This window comes from Onychomys torridus, chromosome 14 (genome assembly GCF_903995425.1).
Source record: "Onychomys torridus chromosome 14, mOncTor1.1, whole genome shotgun sequence".
Lineage (NCBI taxonomy): Eukaryota > Metazoa > Chordata > Mammalia > Rodentia > Cricetidae > Onychomys > Onychomys torridus.
The window spans coordinates 52311620-52325700 of NC_050456.1; the positions used below are offsets into that span (position 1 = coordinate 52311620).

The 14081-nt window shown below is 43.6% G+C and overlaps 1 protein-coding gene across 2 annotated transcripts in view; it reads left to right on the forward strand.

Moving 5' to 3' along the window:
- The window catches only part of Psen1 (presenilin 1), a 43449-nt gene that overhangs the window by 27258 nt on the left and 2110 nt on the right, over positions 1–14081 (forward strand). For both annotated transcript variants that reach the window (XM_036206117.1, XM_036206118.1), the window contains exons 6-11: positions 1600–1667; positions 4942–5162; positions 9633–9731; positions 10177–10263; positions 12335–12508; positions 13319–13437. In XM_036206117.1, coding sequence (XP_036062010.1) covers positions 1600–1667; positions 4942–5162; positions 9633–9731; positions 10177–10263; positions 12335–12508; positions 13319–13437 — 768 coding nt within the window. The remainder of the gene's footprint in view (positions 1–1599; positions 1668–4941; positions 5163–9632; positions 9732–10176; positions 10264–12334; positions 12509–13318; positions 13438–14081) is intronic.

Genomic DNA, 14081 nt, shown 5'->3' on the forward strand with positions numbered 1-14081 from the left:
GAGAAGAGAGAGGTGGGGGGAGAGAGAGAGAGAACAAGAGCAGGCCTGTGCTTGCCAGAGTCTACATGCAGTTGAGAGGACAACTTATTTTCTCCATCTTTTCTTGGGTTCTAGATATCCAGTCCTCAGGGTTGTAAACACTTGCCTCACGAGCTGCCCCACAGCCTTCTTGTCTTGTTATGTACTTGACTTGGTCTAGTAAAGAAAAAAGTGCCTTCTATTTGGATCTAAGTTTTGGCTATTTTCCTTTCATTCTGGAGCATGTTTAAAGTACCAGAAGACATAACTGAGAAACAAATGTTTTCATGTAAGATCATGTAGCACAGCAGTGGTGGCACATGCCTGTAATCCCAGCTCAGGAGGCAGAGGCAGAGGCAGGGACAGGCAGCTCTCTGTGAGTTTGAGGTCAGCCTGATCTACAGAGTGAGTTCCAGGACAGCTAGGGCTATAAAGAGAAACTCTTGTCTCAAAAAAAAAAAAAAAAGAACAAAACAAAACAAAAAAGATGAAATGGTTTCAGTATTTCCATTTATATTGTGCCTGTGGCATTCCAAAGGGATGTGCCCCAAGGCTTTTGTGTATATTCTTATTGATAAGTAGCACTATAGGATTTAAGTGTCACATAAAGCCACCTTCAAATGCTGTTGCTGAACTCAGCAGTGACTGGCCAGCTCATCTGAGAACTGTCAGCATTATTTATGTGATTAGTCTCTTGCCTTGGCCACTGGGCACAGGGAGAAGGCACAGCAGTGATGTGGTCCAGCCTCCAGCCTCTCCTCCCTCCTTCCTTTTCTCTCTCCCTCTGAGTGACTGCCATCATGTAAAAATCCTCTCCAATCTAATCCTCGATTCCTAAAAACTGTGCCTTCTCTTTCTGTGCCTCGTGGAAACTTCCCATGCTTGACAGCATTTCCTGGTTACATCTGCTGCCTCTTTAGAACTTAATTTTTCTGGACCTTCTTGCCATTGGCTTCTATTCTCTTACTGTGCTTTCTCACTTTTGTTATGTTCCTTCGCAGTCCCCTAAAACTCATCAACACCAGTTCCAGGCACTGGAATTCCTCCTTTCCCTTGATTCTTAGAAAGTCCTAGTAGGGCTGGAGAAATGGTTCATCAGTAGAAACACTGGCTGCTCTCTCAGAGGACGTGAGTTTAGTTCCCTGCACCTACATTGCAGCTCATAGTTGTCCTTAACTCCAGTTCCAGGGGACCCAACAACCTCTTCTGGCTCCTGGGGCACCAGACACAAATGCACTTACTGCATACATATACACATGCAGGGAGAGCATGCTTACACATAAAGTGAAGATAAATCTTTAAAAAAGAAAATCATTTGCCAGGCAGTGGTGGCGCACGCCTTTAATCCCAGCACTCGAGAGGCAGATGCAGGTAGATTCTCTGTGAGTTCGAGGCCAGCCTGGGTCTACAAAGCGAGTTCCAGGACAGCCTCCAAAGCTACAGAGAAACCCTGTCTCAAAAAACAAAACAAAACAAAACTTTTAATGCTCCCTCTCATTACCCTCTTTCAGAGGTTAGGAAGGATAGTGATAGCTAATAAACAGGAATCTGTTGGTTATATTTGAATTGTCTCTTTTCTAGGTCATCCATGCCTGGCTTATTGTTTCGTCTCTGCTGTTGCTGTTCTTTTTCTCATTCATATATTTAGGGTAAGTAATACAGTTTTTGGTTTCTTTTCATTCACCCTGGCATCCATCACTACCCTTAGAGCTGTGCACCTTGTTGATGAATTATTCTTTAATTAACCATTTTTTTTCATATAATATGCCTTAACTGGAATATAAACAATGAGTTGGGGTGCTGGAGAGATGGCTCAGAGGTTAAGAGCACTGGCTGCTCTTCCAGAGGACCTGGGTTCAATTTGCAGCACCCACATGGCAGCTCACCACTATCTGTAACTCCAGTTCCAGGCCTTCTGACACCTTCACGGAGACAAATGCACATAAAAATAAATAAGTCTTTTTTTTTTTTTTTTTTTTTTTTTTTGGTTTCTTTGAGACAGGGTTTCTCTGTGTAGCTTTGCGCCTTTCCTGCAACTCACTCAGTAGCCCAGGCTGTCCTCGAACTCACAGAGATCTGCCTGGCTCTGCCTCCCGAGTGCTGGGATTAAAGGCGTGCACCACCACCGCCCAGCATAAGTCATTTTTTAAAATGAGTTGATTAATAGGGATATCTTCAAAAAAAAAAAAAAAGAACAAATTATTATTTGTATATACATGAGTGCAAGCACCCGTATGAAGGCCAGAGGACAGCTTTTAGGAGTCATTTTCTCCTTCCACCCCGGCCAGAGTCTGTGGATCAGACTGAAGGTAGTCAGGCTTGCCTTCACCCCCTGAGCCATTGTGCTGGCCAAGTAGTAAGGTCGGAACCTCGTGCTCCAGTGTATGTGGTAGTCTGAGGACAACTTGTGGGGGCTAGTCCTCTGCTTCCACTGATTAGGTCATATCTGCCTAGTTATCTCAGCAGCCCTTCAGTGGGATTGTCCTGGTCTTTGTTTGCAGTAAGGAGACTCACAGCTGGGGCTGGAGAGCTGTCTCAGCAGTCAGTAGCACTGGCTCTTCTGCAGAGGACCCAGGTTTGGTTCTCAGCATCCCCGTGGTGGCTCACAGCCATCTGTAACACAGTTCCTGGGACCCACCATCCCCTTCCAACTTCCTCAGGCACCAGGTCCACATACATACATGCAGACAAAATACTCATACACATAAATTTCAATAATTTTTTAGAGAAAAACCCTTGTCATAGAACTGTGTGTACTAGACTGTGTTTATATCTAATACATAATGCATGTGTGTGTTTGGGGCTGGAGAAGTAGCTCAGTTGTTAGAATGCTTGCTCAGTATGCATAAAGCCGTGGGTTCCATCCCTACCACCACATGACCCTGGTGTACAGCAGGAGGATCAGAAGTTCCGGGGCCCATCTTCAACCCTGTGTGAAAATGAAAAAGTATATAGTAGACAGACTGGGGAAGGATAACATAAAGTAGATACCACTGCAGTGTTTTCCCTGGAGAGCAGAACTGTAGGACAGAAGGGATGGAGACTTGTTATACATCTTTATATTCATTTATGCATCCCTCCCTAAGAGGTTAGTTTGATTTTAGTATACTTGAAATGTTTAGTATAATAAACAATGCAACCTCATTCAGAAATTTCAACATTTTACTTTATTTTAGAATTTCAAAATAGGAGAAAAATCATCTTCCTGGATAGTCCTCTTGGCCCACAGTTTGTGCTTAAATATATTCTTTCTCTATAGCTACTTAGGACATTTCCTGTGGTTACAGTCTCTTTAGATGATAGATTTTGTTCTCCAGAAGTTAAAATGGTAGTTTTCTTTATCTAAAAATGTTAAGCAGGGTCTGGGTAGTTGGTTCATATGGCAGTGTGTGGGGGTCAAGCATGAGGGCCTGGGTTTGGATACCCAGAACCCACATAGAAGCCAGGGTACAGTGGCAAGCTCCTGTAACCCCAGCAGTGGGAGACAGAAAGAGACAGATCCCATGGACTTGCTGGGCAGTCAGGCTAGCCAAAACAACAAGCACCAAGTTCAATGAGAGACATTGTCTCAAAAAATAAGGTGAATGTCAGCTCCTGGCCTCTACGTATGCCCTTATAGGCAAGCTCACCTACATACACCACACACGGAGTGCTAAGCATTCTTTTTATCAAAGTGGGCTAGGAGTATAAACCAGTAGTGGGGCACATACTTAGTATGCATGAGGCCTTACATTTCATCCTGGCACCACATAGACACTCTATTATATTTTTTACTAATTTTGTTATTATTTTACATACAACAGTTTCCCTTCCCTCCTCTCCTCCCATTCTCTCCCCTACCTCCCTTCTACTTCCCCCACCGCCCACCCACTCTTCCTGTCTCCATTCAGAAAGGGCAGGTCTCCCATGGGAGTCAACACAGCATGGCACATCAAGTTGAGGCAGGACCAAGCTCCTCCCCCTGCATCAAGTTGGGTGAGGCAACCAGCATGGGGACTAGGTTCCCACTGCTAGGAGTTCCACAAACAGACCAAGTTATCCAACTGTCACACACATGCAGAGGGCCTAGGTCAGTCCCTTGTCAACCCAGAGTGGATGAGCTTCCTCGAGCTCACAGAGACACTAAATAAAAGGCATTTTATAAGAACAAAGGTAATCTGTGTGTGATGATGGCACATGCCTATAACCCCAGCACTTGGGAGGCAGAGGCAGACTGTGAGTTTGAGGACAGCATGGGCTCCACAAAGAAACCTTGTCTCGAAAAACCAAAATAAATGAATGAATGAATGAGAGTCCAGTCATCCTTCTAGAGATTCATAGATAAACCTCCAGCTCTATTCTCTTTTTGTTGGCTTGTTTTGTTTTTTTGTTTGCATGTGCCACCACTGCCCGGCTTCTAGACACGATTCTCATCAGTGGGATTGGGGTTTGTTTCTTTGTTTCTGTAGCAACAGTGTGTCAAACTATTCTGTGCATTGTATATGTATAAAAATTATGTTTTGTAATGGATACCTTAAGTTTCGTTATGAAAATATTTATGTTTTCTGCTATAAAGCTATTGGTCCATTTTTTTTTCTAGCTTTAGATACTTTAAACTGGGATTTCATACAATATTGTATGATATTGTAGGTGATATAATTTACTTCTGTTAGCTTTTTTTCTTATTTTTACAGGTACAGGTATAACCTGTAAAAATTCATTCATTAATGTGGATAATGTAGTATGTGTTAAAATAAGTTCTGCTTGAGGAAAATGTGATTAAAAAAAAAAGATGTTGCATAAATAACTGTAGAGCATAGGCATAGTAAAAATATAAACATGGGGTTTGAATAGTTAATGTTTCAGAATCTTAGTTCTAAACAGTATGTACATGAGAATTATTGCACATAAGTCCCTTCAAATCCTTGGTTAATTTTTTTCCAGGGAAGTATTTAAGACCTACAACGTTGCTGTGGACTACATTACAGTTGCACTCCTGATCTGGAATTTTGGTGTAGTGGGGATGATCGCCATTCACTGGAAAGGCCCACTTCGACTGCAGCAGGCGTATCTTATTATGATCAGTGCCCTGATGGCCCTGGTCTTTATCAAGTACCTCCCTGAGTGGACCGCATGGCTCATCTTGGCTGTGATTTCAGTATATGGTAAAACTCAAGACTGACACTTTGTTCATCACAGAAATACATACTGGTGTGTTTTCCTTCCTCTTCTAGTTCTCTTGATTTAAGGAAACTCTTACTGGTTATTTCTCATAGCTCTTTAGTGCTTTTCCTTTTGCAATGCTGAGGACTGTACCTGGAATCAGTTGGTGCTAGGCCAGTACTGTGCCATGAGCCCATCTCCAGCCCTGAGAGTGAGAACTTGCAAAATGTTTATTACAACTTCCAGGGTTTTTTTTGTTTTTTGTTTTTGTTTTTCAAGACAGGGTTTCTCTGTGTTGCTTTGTGCCTTTCCTGGATCTCGCTCGGTAGCCCAGGCTGGCCTCGACCTCAAAAAGATCCGCCTGCTTCTGCCTCTCAAGTGCTGGGATTAAAGGCATGTGCCACCACCACCTGGCTACAACTCCTAGTTTTAACTCAGCACTGGATTGGTGGGAGGAGCCATAGTTTGCTGCTGGTCAGAAGACTTAGATTCAACTCTTTCTCTTAGCATATGTGAGGCCTGGCTTTAGTCTCCAGACCACAGTTAACAAAACAGAAAAATAACATCTATCATCAATAGTTTTATTGAGTTTTGATTTCCTGTAAATGGAGAACAAGTGTGCAGGGTTGTAAGAGTGAATTGAATATCTACTGAGACATGCTAGCAGAGCACCTGACACATGTAGAACGTTCAGTTTATTTAAAAATTTGTATAATATTTTTTGGGGCAGGGCGTGTGTCATGGCGTGAGTGTAGAGGTCAGAGTACTACTTCCAGAGTCAATGGTCTCCTTCCTTCATGTAGGTGCTGGGGATTGTCCAGCTTGGTGGCAGATACCTTAACTGAGCTGTCTCACTGCCCTCAATTCATTTTTTTTTCTTTCAGATTTTTATTTTATGTGTATGAGTGTTTTGCCTGTAAGTATGTCTATGTACCACATGCGTGTCTTGTGCCTGCAGAGGCTAGAAGAGGGTGTCGTATCCTCTGGAACTGGATTTACATCCAGTTGTGAGCTGTTGTGTGGGTCCTGAGAATTGAACCCAGGTATTCTAGAAGAGCAGCCAGTGTTCTTAACCCCTGAGCCAACTTTCAGCCCTTCCTCAAATCATTTTTTAAAATAATTTATTTTTATTTTATATACATTGGTATTTTGCCTCATGCATATCTGAGTGAAGGTGTTGGGTCTCCTAGAACTGAAGTTACAGACAGTTGTGAACTGCCATGTGGAATACTTGGGAATTGAACCCAGGTCCTCTGGAAGAGCAGTCAATGCTCTTAACACTAAATTATCTCTCCAGCCCCTGCTCAATTCATTTTGTAAGATCAAAATTATTCAGCAACTTTAGTGGCATCATCCCTTTAAAGGTTAAATTTTTCCTGATGACTGGTGTGCACACCTGTGATTTCAGCACTTGTGGGGCAGAGGTAAGAGGGCCAGCAGCTTCAAGGTTATCCATAGCCAATGTACTAAGTTTAAAACCAACCTGGGGTACTTTAAACCCTTTTTCAAAAACAAACAGAACAAAATCTGAGAATGGGGTTTACATTTGTTTATTTTATTTGAAGTTTTAAGTCCACGGAAAGGCCTGTGGATAGATCCCGTAACTTGAGGGGTCCTTGCAGGTGTCGTTCACGGAAGCAAACCACAAAGAGATGAGAATGAAAACCCGCTGCAGATTGACTTCATCAACCTGGATCAGTCTTCAAGGAGTCTAATGTCATTTTATTTAGAACATGGTACACTTTAGGAAAAGGTGTCCAGGCAGCAATCAGTCTAATTCCAGGTGTCCAATAAAGCTTAAGGTGTGATTACATAGAGACTTTTACACAGTACATGTGACCATGAGGGTGGGTTCTAGCTAAAAGGCCTGGAATCTAGTGTGGCCTCTGATAGTATAGAGGTCAGCAGGCCATAAAGTACTTGGGACATCTCTGCTAGTAATGTGTGATGGTCTAAGGAGGGAAGAGTCTGGAATGATCATTCTGGGGAATGGGGAACTAGGGTGTGGTCTGCCACCACAGATAAAGGTCATTAGATCATTAACAAATCCACACTCTTGGCTTTCTGGACGGAATTGCAGGCATTTGATTTTTTTTTTTTTTTTTTTATCTCCTCCATTGAGTAGACACCCTTGTGTGAATTAACATTCCTGGTTCTCTTAGTGCTTCTCTGTGAGTACAAGGTTCTCTGTGCCCCCAACAATAACTTGCATAAAAGTTCTCAATAAAAACCTATCATTTTACAGCCTGATGTGGTGGCGCAGGAGGCAGAGGCAGGCAGGCAGATCTCTGAATTTGAGGCAATCCTGGTCTCCAGAGGGAGTTCAGGACAGCCAGGGCTACATAGAGAAACCCCATCTCAAAAAACAAAACAAACAAGAACTCTATAATTTCAATAATAAAAGCAAACCTTTGGGCCTAGAGAGATGGCTCAGTAGTGAAGGGTGCATATTTCTCCTGCACAGAATGAGAGCTCAGTTCACAACACCCACATGCAAGCAGCGTATAGATACACATAATTAAAATTTAAATTTAAAAATTGTAAACATGTTTTTGGAAAACCAGATTCCAATTCGTTAACTACTGCTGTGACATGGGTCCTGGAAAAGTCACAATAATTACTCTAGTCACGAGTAACAGGGGCACTGGCTTTATCCTGCAGCTCTTGCCCCACATGAAAGCCAAAAAGAGATCCCTTCTCAGAAGTTACTCAGTGGTCACCATTCTAAAGAGCATGCAAGTATGTAGTGACCTGTAACTGGAAACTGTCATCCTCTCTTAATTGATGGAGAAAGCCTGTGGGAATAGAACTCAGCTGGTTCTGTCATATACTTCAGCACCCAGTCAGATTTGAAAGTCACATACTCTGCCTCACTCCCATGGTAACATCATCTTATTAATGTTTGGTAAATCTGCCATCTGTCCCTGCATAGCTGAGATTAGGAAGGCCAGGTTTGAGCTAGTGAGATGGCTCTCCTGTGAAGGCACTTACCACCAAGCCTGAACCTGAGTTCAGTCTCCAGAAGCCACGTGGTGATAGGAGAGAATCAATTCCTGCACAGATTGTACACTCGTGCAGGGTAGCATGGTAAACAGTGTAATTTAAAATACCATCCTGAGAAGTCAGCAGTGTAGTTACCACGGGTTTGTTTTTTAATTGCTAAGCAGCTTGAAGGTTACAGAGGTAAAATATTTGCCCGATCTCATGTGGCTTGACCTAGACTCTGAATTCTAAGCCCGTATTATTCTCTCTATGATCCTCAACCCTCTGCTCATAGCACAGGTGAGACCTCCTCAGAGCTTTGAGTCTTCTGAAGGTGGAAAAGCTGTGTACCCAGTGTTCAGATAGTGATTCTCTTCAAGATGTTTTGTCAGAAGTGCTCTGCAAACTTTTAAGTACATTAATTTTCATTCATTTCAATTGCCCTAAAAATAACTGAATCTATTCATTTCAAAATTCTATAAGGGGAAACATGTCATAAAACCAAAATAGTGGCAGGATGTGGTGGCTGTCAGCCAGCTGACATCTCAGTAGTTGCAAGTACAGGACCTTTCCCTTTACTCACCTGACCAGATCTAAGTGGAGAAGTGGGAGAGAGCTGCTGCTGGGCTGTTCCTACTATTGTACAGAGACGTGACCGAGATGTCAGCTGCCAAGATTGTCTCCTTACAATCTTAGCTCCCCCTGTTTGATGTCTTTAAATGACTCAGAAAATAAGAAAGATTGTAGTTCGTGGAAGAAAATGGTGTCAGAATCAGATGTAATTTAGGTATATGCTTCCTCTCTGAGCTGCTATTTTTGTGAAATAGGTCAGCTTTTAGCACTATGTATGTTCTGATACCTAAATATTTGTGAACTTAGTACTCTGTTTGACTGGAAACTGAAAAAATTGAAACTTTGTCATGCAAAGAAGCTATCGTTTGATTTAAATGTGTTGCCCTCTTATTTCAAGTTCCTTCATTATGTGTACTTGCTTTGTGGAGCTGGGGACTGAGTGCAGGCTCCCCAGGCCGTGCAAGTGTGCCACCACAGCACCCCCATCTCACTGTCTCCACCCTGCTCTCGATAGGTCGAGTCAAGTGTCCATTTGTCATTCATAGGTGGGATTATTTGAAAAGAACTCCCTCCCATTCTGCTTATCACAGATTGAGAACTACTCTAAAATAGTTCTGTCTTGCTCTTCCTGCCTCTTTCCTTCCAACTAAGAGGAGTCGTGTCTAGACCCCAGTAATCACACATCATAGACTGAGCACACAGCAGGAAGGCCAAAGTGTAATTTGCACAAGTCTTCTGTGGATTCTGTTTTATTTTGTTTAGGTTGCTCTTTTTCTTAGTTGCTTAAACTGCAAGTATTTCCATATTTTCCCAGCATCCTTGTGTAGAAATACATTAAGTCCTCCCCAGCATGTACTCATTTACATATCTCAGTCAATATATTTTATTGGGTGTCTTTTTTATTTTTCTCTTTCTAGATTTGGTGGCCGTTTTGTGCCCCAAAGGTCCACTTCGTATGCTGGTTGAAACAGCTCAGGAAAGAAATGAAACTCTCTTCCCAGCCCTTATCTATTCCTGTAAGTATGCTGGAGCAATACTGTGTTAGTGCGTTCAGTTTTAAGGTGCCCTTGGAGGTCAGAAGTCAGAAGAGCGCATTGGATCCCAGGAACTGGATTTATGGATGGTTTTGAGCCATCGTGTGGGTGCTGGGAATCGAACCCAGGTCCTCTGCAAGAGAAGCCAGTGCATTCAGTTTTATATTTGTTTCTTTTTTTTTTTCTCGGAGCTGAGGACTGAACCCAGGGCTCTACCACTAAGGTAAATCCCCAACCCCTATATTTGTTTCTTAACCTGCAGTCTTTTATCTTTTTTTAATCTTCATTTATTTCTGATGATTTTAGCATATGAAGTGACATCACAAAGACCAGTGGTTTCAAGCTGTAGAGAAATAATGGCCTTTTGCTTGCTAGCACAGTGTCCTGGGCTTGGAGAACTGACCTTCAGCTTTGTCTTTCTCAACAGCAACAATGGTGTGGTTGGTGAATATGGCGGAAGGAGACCCGGAAGCCCAAAGAAGGGTACCCAAAAACCCCAAGTATAGTACACAACGTAGGTGATTCATTTGGAAATGTCTTAGCTTTACAATCTCTCCTTCTTCCCCACCCTCCAAATAGATAAAAATGAGACCCTTAACCGGGTGGAGTCAGAATGTCTGTAATCTCAGCCCTAGAGGCAGAGGCAAGAGGATTGTGAGTTCAAGCCAACCTTGACTGTATAGAGAGAGCCTGTTACCGAAGGGGGGCAGGGTCTGGACTCTTGTCCTGCATGTCTGATGAGAAGTGTGGTGATGCTTGCACTAAGAAGGTCAAGTACTCAGTGGACTGGATGATGGTGATGATCAAGGATTGTAGGTACTACGGAAGACACTAAGGAGAATCAGTTAGAAGCTGTGTCAGAAAGAATTGAAGGATAGGAGCTGGAGAGATGGCTCAGTGGTTAGGAGCACTGACTGCTCCTCCACAGGACCTGGGTTCAACTCCCAGCACCTAAATGGCAACTTAACAACTGTCCGCAACTCCAAAACTCTAACACCCTCAGACAGACAGACATGCAGGCAAAACACCAATACAAATAAAATAAATAATTAAAAAAAGAGCTGAAGAATAGTGTGGTGTAAGAGTAAAGCAGAAAGGAAATTCCTTAGAAGACAAAGGGCTAGCCTTAGGAAGTTGAAAGAGAAAGAAGAAATGACAGTTAAGAGAGAACAGTGGGCCTTGGCTGCATTGCTGTTTAGTTACAGAGGCAGAAGAGCTGATCTAGGTGGCTGTAAGAGGAGACTTGATGCTGGGGACTCAGATCTGAGGCTTCCTCAGAGTGAGGCAGCAGAACAAGGTGCCATTTGACCAATAACAGCTCAAAGACAAGAGGGCAAGTTTCAGAAATGGTTGTTAAAAGCCTAACTTTAAAATGTATGTAGTATATTTAAATATATATATATATATAATTTTATGTGTTTGAGTATTTGGCCTGCATGTATGTATGTGCACATGCATGCTTGGTACCCATGGAGGTCAGCAGAGGGCGTCAGATTCCATGGAATTATGGATGGTTGTGAGCCACCATGTGGGTGCTGGGAGCCAAACCCAAGTCCTTTGGAAGAGCCATCTCTCCAGCCCCAAGTCTGGGTATCATAGTGAGCTAGAGGAAAAAGTTGTGACTGTGTGTCTTAGTCAGGGTTTCTTTTTTTTGGTGGAGCTTAGGATTGAACCCAGGGCCTTGCACTTGCTAGGCAAGCACTCTACCACTGAGCTAAATCCCCAACCCCTTAGTCAGGGTTTCTATTGCTGTGAAGAGACACCATGACCAAAGTAACTTGGCATGGAAAGGGTTTATCCAGCTTACACTCACACATCAAGACAGAAACTCAAACAGGGCAGGCACCTGCAGGCATGAGCTGATGCAGAGGCCTTGGAGGGGTGCTGCTTACTGGCTTGTTCCTTGTGGCTTGCTCAGCCTGCTTTCCTATAGAAACCGGGTCCACCTACCCAAGCATGGCTTCACCTACATGGGCTGGGCTCTCTCCCATTGATCACTAATTAAGAAAATGCCCTACAGGCTTGCCTACAACCTGATCTTATGGAGGCATTTTCGAAAGTTGAGGCTCTGTCCTCTCTCATGACTAACTTGTGACAAGTTGACATAAACCCATTCAGCACACTGTATGTTATATGACTTTGAGCATATTTTTGGTATGATTTTATTCTTTCAACAAATGCTGACTGATCACTAGGTGCTTTCCTAACTTGTGGGGATAGTGTACTGAACGAGACATTCTCTGTTGGTGTTCACAAGGGAGTAGGTTCTTTACCATTTCCTGTTCGCCACCTTTGACATACTCCGCTTTCATCTCCTTGTGATCATGACAGTTGCAGTACTGGGCCTTAGATCCAGACTGCATGTAGGGAAGATGGAAACTATTCCTTCCTTCCTTAAAAAGAAGAAAGAAAGGGGAAAATGTCACCACTCATAGACAGTACTAAGTCACAGTTCCTCAGTTGTAGAACTTCAATTGAGAGAAAGGATGGAAGAATTGCTATGCTTGTCTTAACCAAGACTGCCCTCTAGGATATGGAGGAAATGGCTCCAAGTATTAGAGCTCTAACTGCCTTCTCTCTTAAAGGAGCAGAAAGTGAGACACAGGACACTGGTACTGGGGACGATGATGGTGGCTTCAGTGAGGAATGGGAAGCCCAAAGGGACAGTCACCTGGGGCCTCATAGGTCCACTCCCGAGTCAAGGGCTGCTGTCCAGGAACTTTCCGGCAGTATCCTCACTAGTGAAGACCCGGAGGAAAGTACGTGAGTCATCTCTGGAGGCAGAGGCAGGGGGATCTCTGTGAGTTCCAGGACAGCCAGAACTACAGAGTTGAGACTATGTCTCAAAAAAAAGGGGGGGGGGGTTTGGGTTGGGGGGCAGTGGTGCCTTACGGCATGGTCCAGTGTGGATTGTGATGACAGTCATTCACTCTGAGCTTCCTCGGTCACTGAGTCACGTCCTTAGAGGAGGGTTTCATGGGTTGGACCTCAGTCAGGTGCATATGAGGTCCTGTAAGGATTCAGTGGTACACATTCTGGGTGTAAACTCGGCATTAAGTAGAAGTCAGTTATGTTATTGTTAATTAAGTTTTTGTGATTACTGAGATGGAACAGCAGCATTTCTTGGGACTACAGTCACCAAGAATCTAAAACTCCTGGTGTAGAAAAAACAGAGAGAAATCTTTCTGAAGCCTGAATTATGTATATAGTTTACTGACTTCTCAGTTAGTGTGGGACTGTGTTTTTGATTCATTTGGCTTTTGAGACAAAGTCTCACCATGTGAGGCAGGCCTCAAGCTCCTGGTCTTAAGCCATCCCACTCAGCCCCATAAGAGCTCAGAGTGCAGGTGCATGTCACCATGCCCAACTTGGGGCAATGCATTTGAATTATGAAATCACAGCAATTGGGTGTAGAGGCACATACTCATAGTCCTGGGGCTTGAGTGGCAGAGGCAGGAGGTTCACAAGTTCAAGGCCAGCCTGGGTGACATAACACACCCTGTCTGAAAAAAGAAAGGCCTAGGAAAGAATGACAGACTTCCTAACATCTTTGCTCTTTCTCATTTTAGGGGGTGTGAAACTGGGATTGGGAGACTTCATTTTCTACAGTGTTCTGGTTGGTAAAGCCTCAGCAACCGCCAGTGGAGACTGGAACACCACCATAGCCTGCTTTGTAGCCATACTGATCGTAAGTACTCTGCAAAAGAGGGCAGAGCACTGAATTCTGCACACATGCACTGCAGCAAGTGCAGGACAGAACAGCGTTCAGGAGCTGGGTCCTTCTTTCCACCTGAGGCAAGGGCTCGCTAGCGTTTGCCACCGACCCCTTCCATCTCTCCATGGGAGTTCAGGGGCTGCAGGTATACCCACCACATCCAGCTTTTCACATAGCTTCCAGGGATCAAACTCAGCTTGTCAGGCTCTCGTGGCAAGTGCTTATACCTGCTGAGCCATCTTCCTGGCCCTACAATTTTCTTTGGACTCCAGATAGACTGAGAATTCCAAACCCTTGAGAAGCTTTTTGAAAATGAGTAATTAGACCCTACCTGAGTAGTTCTCCACTCGGGCCACACATTAAAATCTCTGGATGCTTCCAGCCTAGCTCTATGCCTTGTCTGAGTCTGATGAGCTGAGGCCTCCTGCACTTGCAGTGTGTTCTTCCTGCACTAGCTTTTGATACTAGTCCTGTGCTCCTCTTTGTCCTCCTGAGATAGAATAGCTACTTTGTTTTCAGTAGTTCTTAAAGATTCTGCAGGAAATTGTACTTCTCTTAGATACCACATGGAGAGCCCAGCAGCGTAGGGTCAACAGGACTCTCTTGAGTGGAGTTCA